The following is a 20,057-nucleotide window of genomic DNA, read 5'->3' as shown; positions in this document are numbered from 1 at the left end:
GCCGAGGGTAGCCGAGACCCCAGAGAACATGATTCGGGGGGGTTTTACCGACCCCCGAGTTGCGATCGCCGGTAATTAACCGTTTACCGGCGGTCGCAACAAAAAAAAACAAAACGCGATTTGCCGTTTAATTTCTCTGTCCTCCGATGTGATCGCACATCGGAGGACAGAGAAATGTGGTCCCCGATGGCCCCCAATAGCCCCCCGATACTTACCTACCTCTCCCGGTGCTCCTCGTGGCTCCCGATGGGCGCCGCCATCTTTTTTCCGGGAAAAAATGGCGGGCGCACGCGCAGTACGCCCGCCGCCCGGCACCCGGAAGATCTTTGGGGTCTCGGCTGCCGGGGGTAGCCGAGACCCCAAAGAACATGATCGGGGTCGGTTTGCACCGACCCCTGCTTTGCGATCGCCGGTAATTAACAGTTTACCGGCGACCGCAAAAAAAAAAAAAAAAAAAAAGCGATCAGTTATTTCTCTGTCCTCTGATGTGATCACACATCAGAGGACAGAGAAATAGGGGGATTCGGGGACCCTAACATACTCACCCGGTGTCCCTGGGTCCTCTTCTGTCTTCTCCTGCCAGCCGGCTTTTTCATCATGGCGGGCGCATGCGCAGTGCGCCCGCCATCTGCTGCCATCTGCCGGCCGGCAGGAGAAGACGAGTTGGGGCTAAAATTAGGGTTAGGGTTAGGGTTAGGGTTAGAGTTAGGGTTAGAGTTAGGGTTAGGGTTAGAGTTAGGGTTAGAGTTAGGGTTAGAGTTAGGGTTAGGGTTGGGGCTAAATTTAGGGTTAGGGTTAGGGCTAGGGTTAGGGTTAGGCTACTTTCACACTAGCGTTTTTTGGCTTCCGTCGCAATGCGTCGTTGGAGAAAAAACGCATCCTGCAAAAGTGCTTGCAGGATGCGTTTTTTCTCCATTGGCTTGCATTAGCGACGCATTGCGACGGATTGCCACATGTCGCATCCGTCGTGCGACGGATGCATCGTGCTTTGGCGGACCGTCGACACAAAAAAAACTACATGTAATTTTTTTGTGCGACGTGTCTGCCATTTCCGACCGCGCATGCGTGGCCGGAACTCCGCCCCCGCCTCCCCGCACCTCACAATGGGGCAGCGGATGCGTTGAAAAAACAGCATCCGCTGCACCCGTTGTGCGGCGCTTACAACGCTAGCGTCGGTACGTCGGCCCGACACACTGCGATGGGCCGAGTACGACGCTAGTGTGAAAGTAGCCTTAGGCTTCTTTCACACTTGCGTCGGTACGGGGCGGTCGCAATGCGTCGGACCGACGGACCGACGCACGTTGTGAAAATTGTGCACAACGTGGGCAGCGGATGCAGTTTTTCAACGCATCCGCTGCCCAGTCTATGTCCTGGGGAGGAGGGGGCAGAGTTACGGCCACGCATGCGCGGAAATGGCGGATGCGACGTACAAAAAAAAAGGTTACATTGAACTTTTTTTGTGACGACGGGGGCTAAAGTTATGGTTAGGGTTGGGGCTAAAGTTAGGGTTAGAGTTGGGATTAGGGTTAGGGTTTGGATTAGGGTTGGGATTAGTGTTACGTTTGGGATTAGGGTTGGGATTAGGGTTAGGGTTGGGATTAGGGTTAGGGGTGTGTTGGATTTAGGGTTTTGATTAGGGTTATGGTTAGGGTTGAGATTAGGGCTGTTTTGGGGTTAGGGTTGTGATTATCGTTAGGGTTGTGATTAGGATTATGGATCGGGTTGAGATTAGGGTTAGGGGTGTGTTGGAGTTAGGGTTGGAGTTATAATTTGGGGGTTTCCACTGTTTAGGTACATCAGGGGGTCTCCAAACACGACAGCCAATTTTGCGCTAAAAAAGTCAAATGGTACTCCCTCCCTTCTGAGCTCTGCCGTGCACCCAAACAGTGGTTTACCCCCACATATGGGGCATCAGCGTACTCGGGATAAATTGGACAACAACTTTTGGGGTCCAATTTCTCCTGTTACCCTTGTGAAAATAAAAACTTGGGGGCTAAAAATCTTTTTTGTTGGAAAAAAAAATATTTTTTTATTTTCACTACTCTGCATTATAAACTTCTGTGAAGCACTTGAGCTTTCAAAGTTCTCACCACATATCTAGATAAGTTCCTTAGGGGGTCTAGTTTCCAAAATGTGGTCACTTGTGGGGGTTTCTACTGTTTAGGTACATCAGGGGCTCTGCAAACGCAACATAACACCCACAGACAATTCTATCAAAGTCTGAATTCCAAAATGGCGCTCCTTCTCTTCCGAGCTCTGCCGTGTGCCAAAACAGTGGTTTACCCCCACATATGGGGTACCAGAATACTCAGGATAAATTGGAGAACAAATATTGGCATCCAATTTCTCTTGTTACCCTTGTGAAAATAAAAATTCGGGGGCTAAAAAAATCTTTTTTGTGGGAAAAAAAATATTTTTTATTTTCACTACTCTGCATTATAAACTTCTGTGAAGCACTTGGGCATTCAAAGTTCTCACCACATATCTAGATAAGTTCCTTAGGGGGTCTATTTTCCAAAATGGGGTCACTTGTTGGGGGTTTCTACTGTTTAGGTACATTAGGGGTCTGCAAACGCAACATAACGCCCGCAGACAATTCTATCAAAGTCTGCATTCCAAAATGGCGCTCCTTCCCTTCCGAGCTCTGCCGTGCGCCCAAACAGTGGTGTACCCCCACATATGGGGTACCAGCATACTCAGGACAAATTGGACAACAACTTTTGGGGTCCAATTTCTCTTGTTACCCTTGTGAAAATAAAAACTTGGGGGCTAAAAAATCTTTATTGTTAAAAAATATATATTTTTTATTTTCACGACTCTGCATTATAAACTTCTGTGATGCACTTGGGCATTCAAAGTTCTCACTACACATCTAGATAAGTTCCTTGGGGGGTCTAGTTTCCAAAATGGGGTCACTTTTGGGGGGTTTCTACTGTTTAGGCACATCAGGGGCTCTCCAAACGCGACATGGCGTCCGATCTCAATTCCAGTCAATTTTGCATTGAAAAGTCAAATGGCGCTCCTTTGCTTCCGAGCTCAGCCATGCGCCCAAACAGTGGTTTACCCCCACATATGGGGTGTCGGCGTACTCAAGATAAATTGTACAACAACTTCTGGGGTCCATTTTCTCCTGTTACCCTTGGTAAAATAAAAATTTGGAGGCAAAAAGATCATTTTTGTAGAAAAAATGCGATTTTTTTATTTTCACGGCTCTACGTTATAAACTTCTGTGAAGCACCTGGGGGTTTAAAGTGCTCACCACACATCTAGATAAGTTCCTTAAGGGGTCTAGTTTCCAAAATGGTGTCATATGTGGGGGGTCTCCACTGTTTAGGCACATCAGCGGCTCTCCAAACGTGACATGGCGTCCGATCTCAATTCCAGCCAATTCTACATTGAAAAAGTAAAACGACACTCCTTCTCTTCCAAGCTCTGCGGTGCGCCCAAACAGTGGTTTACCCCCATATATGGGGTATCGACGTACTCAGGAGAAATTGCACAACAGCTTTTGTGGTCTAATTTCTCCTGTTACCCTTGTGAAAATAAAAATTTGGGGGCAAAAAGATCATTTTTGTAGAAAAAATGAGATTTTTTATTTTCACGGCTCTACGTTATAAACTTCTGTGAAGCACTTGGGGGTTCAAAGTGCTCACCACACATCTAGATAAGTTCCTTAAGGGGTCTAGTTTCCAAAATGGTATCACTTGTGGGGGGTTTCCACTGTTTAGGCACATCAGGGACTCTCCAAACGCGACATGGCATCCGATCTCAATTCCAGCCAATTCTGCATTGAAAAAGTCAAACGGTGCTCCTTCACTTCCAAGCTCTGCGGTGCGCCCAAACAGTGGTTTACCTCCACATATGGGGTATCGACGTACTCAGGAGAAATTGCACAACAACTTTTGTGGTCTAATTTCTCCTGTTACCCTTGTGAAAATAAGAATTTGTGAGCGAAAAAATCATTTTTGTGAAAACAAATGCGATTTTTTATTTTCACGGCTCTACGTTATAAACTTCTGTGAAGCACTTGGGGGTTCAAAGTGCTCACCACACATCTAGATAAGTTCCTTGGGGGGTCTAGTTTCCAAAATGGTGTCACTTGTGGGGGGTTTCCACTGTTTAGGCACATTAGGGGCTCTCCAAACGCGACATGGCGTCCGATCTCAATTCCAGCCAATTCTGCATTGAAACAGTCAAACGGTGCTCCTTCACTTCCAAGCTCTGCGGTGCGCCCAAACAGTGGTTTACCTCCACATATGGGGTATCGGCGTACTCAGGAAAAATTGCACAACAAAATTTGTGGTTAAATTTCTGTTTTTACACTTGTGAAAATTAAAAAAAATGGTTCTGAAGTAAAATGTTTGCAAAAAAAAGTTAAATGTTCATTTTTTTCTTCCACATTGTTTTAGTTCCTGTGAAGTAAGTAAAGGGTTAATAAACTTCTTGAATGTGGTTTTGAGCAGCTTGAGGGGTGCAGTTTTTAGAATGGTGTCACACTTGGTTATTTTCTATCATATAGACCCCTCAGAATCACTTCAAAGGTGATGTGGTCCCTAAAAAAAACATGGTGTTGTAAAAATGAGAAATTGCTGGTCAACTTTTAACCCTTATAACTCCCTAACAAAAAAAAAAATTGTTTCCAAAATTGTGCTGATGTAAAGTAGACATGTGAGAAATGTTATTTATTAACTATTTTTTGTGACATATCTCTCTGATTTAAGGGCATAAAAATACAAATTTTGAAAATTGCAAAATTTTAAAAATTTTCGCCATATTTCCATTTTTTTTCATAAATAATCGCAAGTAATATCGAAGAAATGTTACCACTAACTTGAAGTACAACATGTCACGAAAAAACAATCTCAGAATCAGCGGGATCCGATAAAGCGTTCCAGAGTTATAACCTCATAAAGTGACACTGGTCAGAATTGTAAAAATTGGCTCGGTCATTAAGTACCAAATTGGCTCTGTCACTAAGGGGTTAATTTGCTGTACTGGATTGAAAAACCTTTATTATTCCTTTGAACGGAGCGCTGGATGCCTAACAAGCCTTGTCTTGCCCAAGAAGGAGATTGAACACCACACTTATACTGGACGGGGTGAGCTGTATCCACAAACTTTCTTATACTTGTACTTAATAGTACCTGTACTCCAGGAGCAATGTAATAAATTATACGTATGGCCTCGCAGTCAGGATATCCAGGCAAGGAATGAGGAATGACGTGGAAAGTCATCTTTCCTGGAGGCTGAGACCCAATTTTCACACCATATAACGTTTGACAAGTTGGACATCGTAAAGTACCATTCTGTTGAGGAAGAAAACAAAATGTGAAAAATAAGTGAAATAAATATAAGTGCAAGTTGTAAATGTAATGCACATGAATTACTAGATCTCAGTAGTTTATCAGTAAAGTATATAAACATTGAACATTTTTTCCATAGACACAAAAGACATCCATAGACCCCTTACTGACATAAGCCATACATGTACTGAGCAAGTCGGTAGTGGGTGTATAGAGACGGCTCACAGGGTGAGCTCACCCCATATCAGCAGGTAATGGCTGCGTGTTACAACCAGGATCTGCCTCCAACAGCCGCTCGTGGTTGTTAACCTGTTAAATGCTGCTTTGAGAGATTGGGGGCAAATCATTCTATGTGTCCATCAGCTCTCCTATGGCTTGATCATTGGGTGCCAATGGGTTCAGGGACAGCCTTAGCCCGAATAGTGGCCTGTGCAAAATTGCACTTCAGTACCCCCACCCTATTCATTTTTTACCCAGTTTCCCAGAACACAAACGAGGACAGAATATATTTTTGTATCTTACGAAAATTAATTTTGGCTTTTTTTTTCCTGATACAAAATGACCCCCCCACATATATTATTTGTACATGTGTACATACATGAAATATGTACTATAAACTCCTCTGAATGTGTGGTGTGGAATTTGCATCTCAAATCCACACCAATTCCATCACATCTGAATTCGCCAATATATGGATATGCTGATCTCCTACATTTATGCCATATCCACAGGATATTACATTACGGATAGTATATACAGATTTTATCAATGAGACCAGGGCCGGACTGGCCATCGGGCAGTTCTGGCAAATGCCAGAAGGGCCGGTGCCAGTAGTGGGCCACTGCACGCCGACTCACCTTCCCCCCCCCAGCGTTGCCGACGCATTCAACTATACCAGCGTCATACGCCGGTACAGTTGAATGCAATGATGGAGGAGAGGGCGTCACCAGACGCTCCCTCTCCCATCATTCCCCGCTCTGCCTCTGACACTGTGGGTGCGCGCGCACTCGCTGTGTCCCAGGCAGTGCAGGGGCAGCCGCCAAGACAGGAGCAGGGAGCAGGCAGCGCGGGCACGAGGAAAGGTGAAGAGCTTGTGTTTTTTTTGTTTTTTTTTACTGGACTGTGGGGCCATTCTAGGGGGGAGGAGAGATGTGGGCTCTGCTGTATACTACTATGTGGGCTGTGCTATATACTACTGCATGGGCTCTGCTGTGTACTACTGTGTGGGCTGTGCTATATACTACTATGTGGGCTGTGCTATATACTACTATGTGGGCTGTGCTATATACTACTGTGTGGGCTCTGCTGTATACTACTGTGTGGGCTGTGCTATATACTACTATGTGGGCTGTGCTATATACTACTATGTGGGCTGTGCTATAAACTACTGTGTGGGCTCTGCTGTATACTACTATGTGGGCTGTGCTATATACTACTATGTGGGCTCTGCTGTATACTACTATGTGGGTAGTGCTGTATACTACTGTGTGGGCAGTGCTGTATACTACTATGTGGGCAGTGCTATATACTACTATGTGGGCTCTGCTGTATACTACTGTGTGGGCTGTGCTATATACTACTGTGTGGGCTCTGCTGTATACTACTGTGTGGGCAGTGCTGTAAACTACTGTGTGGGCAGTGCTGTATACTACTATGTGGGCTGTGCTATATACTACTATATACTATGGGGGTATATTATATTCTATGGGGGAGGCCGTGTTATATTATGTGGCTGTTATATACTATTGTGGGGGTATATTATATTCTATGGGGGAGGCTGTGTTATATACTATGGGGGGCTGCATTATATTCTATGGGGGCTACATTATATATTATGGGGAGGTAGGCTGTATTATATTCTATGGGGTGGCTGCATTATACTCTGGGGTGGCTGCATTATATTCTGTAGGGTGGTGGCTGCATTATACTATATGTGGGGTGCATTATACTGTTTTGAGGACTATGGGGAATACGTTATACTATATGAAGAACTATGGGGTGCATTATACTATGGGAAGTGAATTGTACTACATGGATGCATTATACTATATGGAGCCTTATGGGGAGTGTATTATGCTATATGGAGGACTGAGCAGTGTATTTTAATATATGGAGGACTATAGGGAGTGTATTATACTATATGGAGGACTGTGGTGCACATTATAATATATGGAGGACTATGGGGTGTATTTTACTAAAGTAAAATGCTGCATATTCAGATTGTTTTTGCTGGAACAAAAATCATTGTTCTCAGCAGCACATCGCCAGTGCAACCGAAATGCTTTTGTGTGATGTGCAATATGTTAGCATTTGGGGCCCCATTTTAAACTTTGCCTAGGTGTAGGGCCCCACTTTGCCTAAAACCAGCCCTGCCTACAAGTGTACAAAGATATTATATAGTCACCATGTGACAAGTGGGCCTGTGTAACTTCAAATGCCAGGGCTGAATTTTAGTCCCAGTCCGGCCCTGAATGAGACCCACATGAATCCCGAGGATGAGGCACTGCTGCTTATCATAAGAACATACCAGAACAGATGCAGTGCAGCAAAATACATATTCCTTAGCAAGGATACTCTCAAAAAGCTATAGAGAGTGAATAAGAGACATAAAGAGTTTAAATATCCTTATAATAGTATGGCTTGACCTCTAAAGGGTATAGGTAAATATTAGAGATTTGCTACAGTGGGTATGGAAAGTATTCAGACCCCTTAAAATTATTCACTCTTTGTTTCATTGCAGCCATTTGGTAAATTCAAAAAAGTTAAAAAAAAAAAAAATTACATTAATGTACACTCTGCATCCCATCTTGACTTAAAAAAAACAGAAATGTAGTAATTTTTGCAAATTTAATAAAAAAGAAAAACTGAAATATCACATGGTCATATGTATTCAGACATTTTGCTCAGACACATATTTAAGTCACATGCTGTCCATTTCCTTGTGATCCTCCTTGAGATGGTTCTACTTCTTTATTGGAGTCCAGCTATGTTTAATTAAACTTTAATTATTAAACTGATCGGACTTGATTTGGAAAGGCACACATCTGTCTATATAAGACCTCACAGCTCACAGTACATGTCAGACTAAATGAGAATCATGAGGTCAAAGTAACTGGCCAAGGAGCTCAGAGGCAAGGCACAGATCTGGCCAAGGTTACAAAAGAATTTCTGCAGTACTCAAGGTTCCTTAGAGCACAGTGGCCTCCATAATACTTAAATGAAAGAAGTTTGGTACCACCAGAAGTCTTCCTAGACCTGGCTGTCCAGCCAAACTGAGCAATTGTGAGAGAAGAGCCTTGGTGAGAAAGGTAAAGAGGAACCTCAAGATCACTGTGGATGAGCTCTAGAGATACAGTAGGGAGATGGGAGAAAGTGCCATAAGTCAACTATCACTGCAGCCCTCCACCATTCGGGCCTTTATGGCAGAGTGGCCCGACGGAAGCCTCTCCTCAATGCAAGACATGTGAAAGCCCACATAGAGTTTGCTAAAAAACACATGAAGGACTGCCAGACTATGAAAAATAAGATTCTCTGGTCTGATGAGATAAAGATTGACCTTTTTGGTGATAATTCTAAACGGTATGTGTGGAGAAAACTAGGCATTGCTCATCACCTGCCCAATACAATCCCAACAGTGAAACATGGTGGTGGCAGCATCATGCTATGGGGGTGTTTTTCAGCTGCAGGGACAGTATGACTGGTTGTTACTGAAGGAAACATGAATACGGCCAAGTACAGAGATATCCAGAATGAAAACCTTTTCCCGAGTACTCTGGACCTCAGACTTGGCCGAATGTCACCTTCCAACAAGACAATGACCCTAAGCACTCAGCTAAAATAACAAATGAGTGGCTTCAGAACAACTCTGTGACCATTCTTGACTGGTCCAGCCAGAGCCCTGACCTAAATCCAATTGAGCATCTCTGAAGAGATGTGAAAATGGCTGTCCACCAACGTTCACCATCCGACCTGATGGAACTGGAGAAGGATTTGCAAGGAAGAATGGCAGGGAATCCCCAAATCAAGGTATGAAAAACTTGTTGCATCATTCCCAAGAAGACTCATGGCTGTACTAGCTCAAAAGGGTGCTTCTACTCAATACTGAGTAAAGGGTCTGAATACTTATGACCATGGAATATTTCAGTTTTTCTTTTTTAATAAATTTGGAAATGTTACTACATTTTTGTTTTTTCAGTCAAGATGGGGTGCAGAGTGTACATTAATGATAAAAAAATGAACTATTTTGAATTCACCAAATGGCTGCAATGAAACAAAGAGTGAAAAATTTAAAGGGGTATGAATACTTTCCATACCCACTGTATGTCAAAAAGTGCAAAAATTGTCTTTAGTAATCAAAAAGTACACATAGACAAGATAGTACAAAAAGTTAATCAAATCCATACACCAAAAATTATTTAAAAAAATAGGTGGGCAGCAGTACAACCATGGAGCAAAGGGAGGCATACAATATAAACAAGTGGGAGAACCCTAGACACCCGGGTAATAATATACAGTATATCACAGTGCATATTGCTCAGTGCAAAAAATGTAAAAAAGGTAATCCCGCAGGAGTCTTAAAATTGGGAAAAGAGGAGACATGATAGTATTTGGCAACCTCCATTCTTTATAACTGTAACCCAATCAATATATAGGTATAGGGAGATTGCCAAACACAGTGTTAAATAATTATAAAACGTGACACGTGCACATAAGGAAATGATATACGGTAATTGCCTCTTACCCATGATAATGGTCTGGCATAATGATCATGGGTAAGAGGCAATTACCGTATATCATCATAAATGTACATCATGGGAATACAAGAGGACGCACGTTGTAGCTGGCAGCCCTGCTATGCATGTCCTAAGGCCCAAAAACCCAGAAAACACATTTGAAAGCGCAGTGTACAAAATTAGAAAAAAAAATTCTGCTTTCCTACATAATATAGTATCCACAGGTTGGAGAATATGGTAAAAAAAAAAAATTTGGAATTGCAATTTCACTGCACTTAGAATTATTTTCCTGTTATCTAGTACACTATATGGTAAAATCAATGGTGTAGTTCAAAAGTACAACTCTTCCAACTGAATACAAACCCTCCCATGGCCATATTGACGTAAAAAGTTATGGCTCTGGGAAGAAGGGGACCAAAAGACAAATATGCAAAAACGAAAAATCCCAAGGTCGGGATTAAAAATATAGATTAAAAAAAATTGCCACATGCAGAAAAGTCTGATGTATCAAAATATAAAAACAATTAACCTGATTAGTAAATAACATAAACATAGAAAAAATAAAAAAAAAGCCAAAAATGCGTTTTTTTTGTTGTTGCTGTAATACCACAAAATGACGTCACATCTATCTCAAAATGGTACCAATAAAAACATAGTGTGGACCTGCAACAAATAATCCCTCACACACAGCTGAAAAATGAAAACGCTATGTCTTGGAAAATGGAGAAACAATCAAAAAATTTTTTTAACCCCTTCCCGACCCATGACGCCACATAGGCGTCATGAAAACCCGTGCCAATCCGACCCATGACGCCTATGTGGCGTCATGGAATGATCGCGTCCCTGCAGATCGGGTGGAGGGGTTAACTCCTATTTTACCCGATCTGCAGGGAGAGGGGGAGTGGTGCTTCAGCCCAGGGGGGGTGGCTTCACCCCCCGTGGCTACGATCGCTCTGATTGGCTGTTGAAAGTGAAACTGCCAATCAGAGCGATTTGTAATATTTCACCTAAAAAACAGGTGAAATATTACAATCCAGCCATGGCCGATGCTGCAATATCATCGGCCATGGCTGGAAAACCTGAAGTGACCACCCCCCACCCCACCGATCGCCCCCCCACCGCTCCGTTATGGGGTCCGGTCCCCTCCGTCCTGTGCTCCGCTGCCCCGTGCTCCTGCCCGCTCCCCCGTCCTGCTGTCCGCTCCCCCCGTCCTCCGATCACCCCCCCTGTGCTCAGATCCACCCCCCCACCACCCCTTCATACTTACCGATCCTCCCGGTGTCCGGCCGTCTCCTCGCTGGGCGCCGCCATCTTCCAAAATGGCGGGCGCATGCTCAGTACGCCCGCCGGCCGGCAGATTCCTTACAGGTACATTTTGATCGCTGTGGTAGGTTCTACCACAGCGATCAAAATAAAAAAAATAATAAATAAACCCCCCCCTTTATCACCCCCATAGATAGGGACAATAATAAAATAAAGAAAATATATATTTTTTTTTTTTCCCACTGTGGTTAGGGTTAGAACTAGGGTTAGGGTTAGAACTAGGGTTAGGGTTACGGGTAGGGTTAGGGTTATGGCATGTGCGGATTTGGCAGCGGATCCGCAGCGGATTGGCCGCTGCGAATTCGTAGCAGTTTTCCATCAGGTTTACAGTACCCTGTACACCTATGGAAAACCAAATCCGCTGTGCCCATGGTGCGGAAAATTCCGTGCAGAAACGCTGCGTTGTATTTTCCACAGCATGTCAATTCTTTGTGCGGATTCCGCAGCGTTTTACACCTGTTCCTCAATAGGAATCCGCAGGTGAAATCCGCACAAAAAAACACTGGAAATCTGCTGTAAATCCGCAGGTAAAACGCAGTGCCTTTTACTTGCAGATTTTTCAAAAGTCGTGCGGAAAAATCTCACACGAATCCGCTACGTGGGCACATACCCTTAGGGTTAGGGTTGGAATTAGGGCTAGGGTTGGAATTAGGGTTACGGGTGTGTTGGGGTTAGGGTTGTGGTTAGGGGTGTGTTGGGGTTAGGGTTGGGATTAGGGTTATGGCTACAGTTGGGATTAGGATTAGGGGTGTGTTGGGGTTAGTGTTGAAGTTAGAAATGAGGGGTTTCCACTGTTAGGGCACATCAGGGGTCTCCAAACGCAACATGGCGCCACCATTGATTCCAGCCAATCTTGCATTCAAAAAGTCAAATGGTGCTCCCTCCCTTCCAAGCCCCGACGTGTGCCCAAACAGTGGTTTACCCCCACATTTGGGGTACCAGCGTACTCAGGACAAACTGGGCAACAACTGTTGGGGTCCAATTTCTCCTGTTACCCTTGCAAAAATAAAAAATTACTTGCTAAGACATAATTTTTGAGGAAAGAAGAATTATTTTTTATTTTCACGGCTCTGCGTTGTAAACTTCTGTGAAGCACTTGGAGGTTGAACGTGCTCATCACACATCTAGATAAGTTCCTTGGGGGGTCTAGTTTCCAAAATGGGGTCACTTGTGGGGTGTTTCTACTGTTTAGGCACATCAGGGGCTCTGCAAATGCAACGTGACGCCCGCAGACCATTCCATCAAAGTCTGCATTTCAAATGTCACTACTTCCCTTCCGAGCCCTGACGTGCGCCCAAACAGTGGTTTACCCCCACATATGGGGTATCACTGTACTCACAACAAACTGGGCAACAAACATTGGGGCCCAATTTCTCCTGTTACCCTTGTGAAAATAAAAAATTGCTTGCTAAAACATCTTTTTTGAGGAAAGAAAAATGATTTTTTATTTTCACGGCTCTGCGTTGTAAACTTCTGTGAAGCACTTGGGGGTTGAATGTGCTCATCACACATCTAGATAAGTTCCTTGGGGGGTCTAGTTTCCAAAATGGGGTCACTTGTGGAGTGTTTCTACTGTTTAGGCACATCAGGGGCTCTGCAAATGCAACGTGACGCCAGCAGACCATTCCATCAAAGTCTGCATTCCAAAACGTCACTACTTCCCTTCCGAGCCCCGGCATGTGCCCAAACAGTGGTTTACCCCCACATATGGGGTATCAGCGTACTCAGGAGAAACTGGACAACAACTTTTGGGGTCCAATTTCTCCTGTTACCCTTGCAAAAATAAAAAATTCTGGGCTAAAAAAATATTTTTGAGGAAAGGAAACACATTTATTATTTTCACGGCTCTGCGTTATAAACTTCTGTGAAGCACTTGGGGGTTCAAAGTGCTCACCACACATCTAGATAAGTTCCTTGGGGGGTCTAGTTTCCAAAATGGAGTCACTTGTGGGGAGTTCCTACTGTTTAGGCACATCAGGGGCTCTGCAAATGCAACGTGACGCCCGCAGAGCATTCCATCAAAGTCTGCATTCCAAAACGTCACTACTTCCCTTCCGAGCCCCGGCATGTGCCCAAACAGTGGTTTACCCCCACATATGGGGTATCACCGTACTCAGGAGAAACTGGACAACAACTTTTGGGGTCCAATTTCTCCTGTTACCCTTGCAAAAATAAAAAATTCTGGGCTAAAAAAATATTTTTGAGGAAAGGAAACACATTTATTATTTTCACGGCTCTGCGTTATAAACTTCTGCGAAGCACTTGGGGGTTCAAAGTGCTCACCACACATCTAGATTAGTTCCTTGGGAGGTCTAGTTTCCAAAATGGGGTCACTTGTTAGGGAGCTCCAATGTTTAGGCACACAGGGGCTCTCCAAACGTGACATGGTGTCTGCTAATGATTGGAGCTAATTTTCCATTCAAAAAGCCAAATGGCGTGCCTTCCCTTCCGAGCCCTGCCGTGTGCCCAAACAGTGGTTTACCCCCACATATGGGGTATCATCGTACTCAGGACAAACTGGACAACAACATTTGGGGTCCAATTTCTCCTATTACCCTTGGAAAATTAAAAAATCCTGGGCTAAAACTCATTTTTGAGGAAAGAAAAATTATTTTTTTATTTTCACGGCTCTGCGTTATAAACTTCTGTGAAGCACCTGGGGGTTATAAGTGCTCACTATGCATCTAGATAAGTTCCTTGGGGGGTCTAGTTTCCAAAATGGGGTCACGTGTAGGGGAGCTCCAATGTTTAGGCACACAGGGGCTCTCCAAACGCGACATGGTGTTCGCTAACGATTGGAGCTAATTTTCCATTCAAAAAGTCAAATGGCACGCCTCCCCTTCCGAGCCTTGCCGTGCACCCAAACAGTGGTTTACCCCCACATATGAGGTATCAACATACTCAGCAGAAATTGCCCAACAAATTTTAGGATCCATTTTATCCTGTTGCCCATGTGAAAATGAAAAAATTGAGGCTAAAAGAAATTTTGTGTGAAAAAAAAGTACTTTTTAATTTTTACGGATCAATTTGTGAAGCACCTGAGAGTTTAAAGTGCTCACTATGCTTCTAGATAAGTTCCTTGGGGGGTCTACTTTCCAAAATGGGGTCACTTGTGGGAGCGCTCCAATGTTTAGGCACACGGGGGCTCTCCAAACGTGACATGGTCTCTGCTAGCGATGGAGATCATTTTTCATTCAAAAAGTCAAATGGCGCTCCTTCCCTTCCGAGCCTTACCATGTGCCCAAACAGTGGTTTACCCCCACATGTGAGGTATCAGTGTACTCAGGAGAAATTGTCCAACAAATTTTAGGATCCATTTTATCCTGTTGCCCATGTGAAAATGAAAAAATTGAGGCTAAAATAATTTTTTTGTGAAAAAAAAGTACTGTTTAATTTTTACGGATCAATTTGTGAAGCACCTGGGGGTTTAAAGTGCTCACTATGCTTCTAGATAAGTTCCTTGGGGGGTCTAGTTTCCAAAATGGGGTCACTTGTGGGGGAGCTCCAATGTTTAGGCACACGGGGGCTCTCCAAACGCGACATGGTGTCCGCTAAAGATTGGAGCCAATTTTTCATTCAAAAAGTCAAATGGCGCTCCTTTCCTTCCAAGCCCTGCCGTATGCCCAAACAGTGGTTTACCCCCACATATGAGGTATCAGCGTACTCAGGACAAATTGGACAACATCGTTCGTGGTCCAGTTTTTCCTTTTACCCTTGGGAAAATAAAAAAAATGTTGCTAAAAGATCATTTTTGTGACTAAAAAGTTAAATGTTCATTTTTTCCTTCCATGTTGCTTCTGCTGCTGTGAAACACCTGAAGGGTTAATAAACTTCTTGAATGTGGTTTTGAGCACCTTGAGGGGTGCAGTTTTTAGAATGGTGTCACTTTGGGGTATTTTCAGCCATATAGAACCCTCAAACTGACTTCAAATGTGAGGTGGTCCCTAAAAAAAATGGTTTTGTAAATTTTGTTGTAAAAATGAGAAATCACTGGTCAAATTTTAACCCTTATAACTTCCTAGCAAAAAAAAAATTTGTTTCCAAAATTGTGCTGATGTAAAGTAGACATGTGGGAAATGTTATTTATTAACTATTTTGTATCACATAACTCTCTGGTTTAACAGAATAAAAATTCAAAATGTGAAAATTGCGAAATTTTCAAAATTTTCGCCAAATTTCCGTTTTTTTCACAAATAAACTCAGAAATTATCGACCTAAATTTACCACTAACATGAAGCCCAATATGTCACGAAAAAACAATCTCAGAATCGCTAGGATCCGTTGAAGCGTTCCTGAGTTATTACCTCATAAAGGGACACTGGTCAGAATTGCAAAAAACGGCAAGGTCATTAAGGCCAAAATAGGCTGGGTCATGAAGGGGTTAAAAAGTTCTGATTCTTTTTTTCACTACTAAAACAATAAAAAAAACTGATGGGGAGAAACATATTGAAAGGTTTTTTTTCTTTACCACACAGTGTACGCCATAAAAACTGTTCCCAAAAAACAATGTCAGATTTGCACTTCATTTTTTAATAGTTTCATCACACTTTAATAAAAACAAGCCCTCATATGCTTGTGTGGAAAAAAAATAAAAATGTTATGGCTCTGGGAAGACGATGAGAAAAAAAACTAAAATAAAAAAAACTAAATTGGTTGTGTTGTGAAGGGGTTAAAGATTATGTATCATCAAAAATTAAAAATTAAAAATATTGTCTTCAATTTTTGTTTTAAATAGTTACAATTTTTTTAATAGTATAAAATATTAAAAATTATTTTAACAGGCTGCCGACCTGTTTTTACTGCCACTACTTCTGCTGTTTACCACTGAAGACTGTAAGTAGTGGTGCAAGAAGGAAATTGCCTGTCAGTGCATAGTGCTAGGCCACAATAAAATGGCGCCTTCCCTCCCCCACAGCTGTGAACTGCGCATGACAGGGGTTTCGTGCATAATTAACAGCTGTTGAGGCCACAGCATCGGATATAGGGTCCGACATCGACAGCAGTCTCTTAAGGCCGGTGTCTGCCATATTTGCTCTGACACACCACCAAAAAAATGGCAGCCCTCAGTGAATGATCAATAAAAAAAATAATTTTACAATATGTAATTTCATAATCTTAAAAGTATTTGTTTATAGAATTAAAAATCATTAATAAAAAAATATGATACTAACACAGAAGTCAACCTCTAGGCTAGGGCTAAGTGGATGACGCTTAAATGAAGGAGCAATGATGTTTTTGCCCTGTGAATAATAGCTAAAACATTACATGGAATCATAGAATGTTAGAGTTAGAAGGGACATCGTGTCCAGCCCCCTGCTCAATGCAGGATTCACTAAACCAGTGTTCCCCAACTCCAGTCCTCAAGACCCCACAACAGGTCATGTTTTCAGAATTTCCTTAGTATTGCACAGGTGATAATTTAATCACCTGCTCAAGCATTAATTCCATCGCCTATGCAATACTAAGGAAATCCTGAAAACATGACCTGTTGTGGGGTCTTGGGGACTGGAGTTGAGAAACACTGCACTAAACCATCTCAGACAGATATCTGTCCTATATCTGTGTGAAGACTTCCATTGAAGGAGAACTCACCACCTGTCGTGGCAGCCTGTTCCACTCATTGTCAAAAAAGCTTTTTTCTAATATCTAATCTGCATGCATTGTGCATTTTTATTGAGCAGTAGCAGCTATCCCATACCTTGTACAGGGGTCCCAAGCATCGAACATGGTAAGAATGAGAACATCGATATAATCTTCCAACCTCTCCTTCTGTCAGAGTCATTCTACAGTAAGCACAGTCCTAGAGCAAGAAACCACAAACGAGCAAAGTAGCTAATAATGAGTAGTATTCATCTGCACATAATACACCTTACCATTACTAGGTATTCGTCCTTGTGGGATCTCATGAGTGCAATGTACAAAACTATAAATGGCCGAAGATGTTAGATTTTGTCTGTAGACTACAATCATCTTGTAAGTTGAGGACCATTAAATCTCAGTCAAGTTATAACAAACCTTACACTGTGTATATGGTCAGTAGAGACACTATTGTGTTATTCGTAGCTTTTCATATTAACTATTAATAATATTGTAATAATTGTGCTAAATTTAGAATTGTGCAATTATTTCTATTGACTATGTGGTCATTGTCTATACCAGTGTTTCTCAACTCCAGTCCTCGGGACCCACACAACAGGTCATGTTTTCAGGACTTCCTTAGTATTGCACAGGTGATAATTTCATCACCTGCTCAAGCATTAATTCCATCGCCTATGCAATACTAAGGAAATCCTGAAAGCATGACCTTTTGTGGGGTCTTGAGGACTGGAGTTGAGAAACACTGCTATTAATGAAGCGAGGCAGCCCTAGCACCAATATGAAAAATAAAGTAAATAAAAATCAGTATATCTTTTTTTCCTGGGAGTAGTTGTTTGCTAGTGTCAATACGTATTAGGCCGGGGTCACACTTGCGAGTGTGATGCGAGAAACTCACACGAGTCTCTCGCATCAATTCCCGGCACAGCTGCTGGCACTCGGGACCGCAGCGGCTGCATAGAAATACATGCAGTCGCACACTCCGGTCCCGAGAGCTGGCGGCAGTGCCGGGTATTGATGCCAGAGACTCGTGCGAGTTTCTCGCATCACACTCGCAAGTGTGACCCCGGCCTTAAAGTAAACCTGGCAGTTGATGCATGCCGCATGTACCACACACTGGCTGTGCAATGTCAGCCATGCATGCTTGACTGAGGCTGTATGAGTTTTTGACACTGCGCATTTTCGCTACATGAAAAACGCAGCGCCTACAGTTCACACAAATAGAGATTTCATGCCCATTGTGATTTTTTTATAGCTCAGCGTAGCCTGAATTGCAGTGCGTTTCTAATCCCCAGAATGTCAATTTCTCTTGCAGATACACTGAGTTTTATGTGTAGATTTTCCCCTTAGTCCATAGTCAGTATTTGGCGAATTTTTTACCTCAGTATGTTTAGACCACAAGCAGGAACGGGTGGGAACCGCAGTAGTGGTAACGTCTATTATACTTTTTCTCCGATTTTTTGACTCCTGATTTTGGCTTACAAATACTGAGGTAAAAAAACTCACCAAATATTCAAGGTGTGCACATGGCATTAGATGCTGAAAATCTGCAAAAAAAACCATGTGTTTTCAGTGCGTTTCCGCAGCCGAAATGCATGAAAAAGCATGTAATCTATACATGACTATATCAATAAAGTTGTTAAACTCAAATGCCAGGAAGTATCACAGACAAAGAAGCTTTATTTAAACATGACAGACCAACAAGAAACAAAAAACACAGCATCAAAAACAAATGCGATAAAAACACTTGTAGAAAAAGAACACACTGAAAAACACAATAAAGAAACGCGAGTAACCTATATTATGTAATAGAAAATCTGCAACATCAAAAACTCACCCAAAGCTCATCGTGGGAACATAGCCTAAAACACTGCGGCATTTCAGAGAAAAACATGCTTTAAGGTACCTTCACATGGAGCGACGCTGCAGCGATAGCGACAACAATGCCGATCGCTGCAGCGTCGCTGTTTGGTCGCTGGAGAGCTGTCACACAGACCGCTCTCCAGCGACCAACGATGCCAAGGTCCCCGGGTAACCAGGGTAAACATCGGGTTGCTAAGCGCAGGGCCGCGCTTAGTAACTCGATGTTTACCCTGGTTACCAGCGTAAAATGTAAAAAAAACAAACAGTACATACTTACATGCGTCCTCCGGCGTCCGCTTCCTGCACTGACTGAGCGCCGGCAGTAGCAGGGCACAGCGGTGACGTCACCGCTGTGCTGTGCTTTCACTTTCACTTTGCGGCGCTCAGTCAGTGTGGGAAGCGGACGCCGGGGGACGCGAATGTAAGTATGTACTGTTTTTTTTTTTTTACATTTTACACTGGTAACCAGGGTAAACATCGGGTTACTAAGCGCGGCCCTGCGCTTAGTAACCCGATGTTTACCCTGGTTACCAGTGTAAAATATCGCTGGTATCGTTGCTTTTGCTGTCAAACACAACGATACACGGCGATCGGACGACCAAATAAAGTTCTGAACTTTATTCAGCGACCAGCGACATCACAGCAGGATCCTGATCGCTGCTGCGTGTCAAACGAAACGATATCGCTAGCCAGGACGCTGCAACGTCACGGATCGCTAGCGATATCGTTACAAAGTCATTTCGTGTGAAGGTACCTTTAGAAGCCGGTGAGGGACCTCACATGGGAAACTAGTGGAAAAGGCCTCACCCATTATCAGCGTATCACAGGTCACTCTCTATATACAAATGCAGGGAGAAGTTCATCACTGAAGGGCAGCGTGCGACCAGCTCCTAAAGTATATTTTTCTTTGAAAACGACACATTTCAGAGTTAAATAATATGGCTAAAATCATGCAGCCAGTGTCTAATACATAATTGTCATGGATCAGCAGCTTTTATCAGCTATCAGGTTCACTTTAAGTATGGTCAGTGATCATGAAATATGAATTTGCACCCAGCAACAGTTATCAAATATACACTGCTCAAAAAAATAAAGGGAACACTTAAACAACAGAAAAAAACTCCAAGTAAATCAAACTTCTGTGAAATCAAACTGTCCACTTAGGAAGCAACACTGTTTGACTATCAATTTCACATGCTGTTGTGCAAATGGAATAGACACCAGAAGGAAATTATTGGCA

The 20,057-nt window shown here is 43.0% G+C and overlaps 1 protein-coding gene across 1 annotated transcript in view; it reads right to left on the bottom strand.

Moving 5' to 3' along the window:
• LOC143764824 (E3 ubiquitin-protein ligase DTX4-like) overlaps nt 1–20,057 on the bottom strand; it is a 118,794-nt gene that overhangs the window by 9,074 nt on the left and 89,663 nt on the right. Inside the window, exons 6-7 of the mRNA XM_077250813.1 lie at nt 17,058–17,159; nt 5,145–5,306 (exon numbers count right to left, since the gene is read on the bottom strand). Of these exons, the coding sequence (XP_077106928.1) occupies nt 5,145–5,306; nt 17,058–17,159 (264 nt within the window). The remainder of the gene's footprint in view (nt 1–5,144; nt 5,307–17,057; nt 17,160–20,057) is intronic.

This window comes from Ranitomeya variabilis, chromosome 4, assembly GCF_051348905.1.
Source record: "Ranitomeya variabilis isolate aRanVar5 chromosome 4, aRanVar5.hap1, whole genome shotgun sequence".
Lineage (NCBI taxonomy): Eukaryota > Metazoa > Chordata > Amphibia > Anura > Dendrobatidae > Ranitomeya > Ranitomeya variabilis.
The sequence above is the reverse complement of the archived record's forward strand: the minus strand, read 5'-3'. Positions and strand labels throughout refer to the sequence as shown.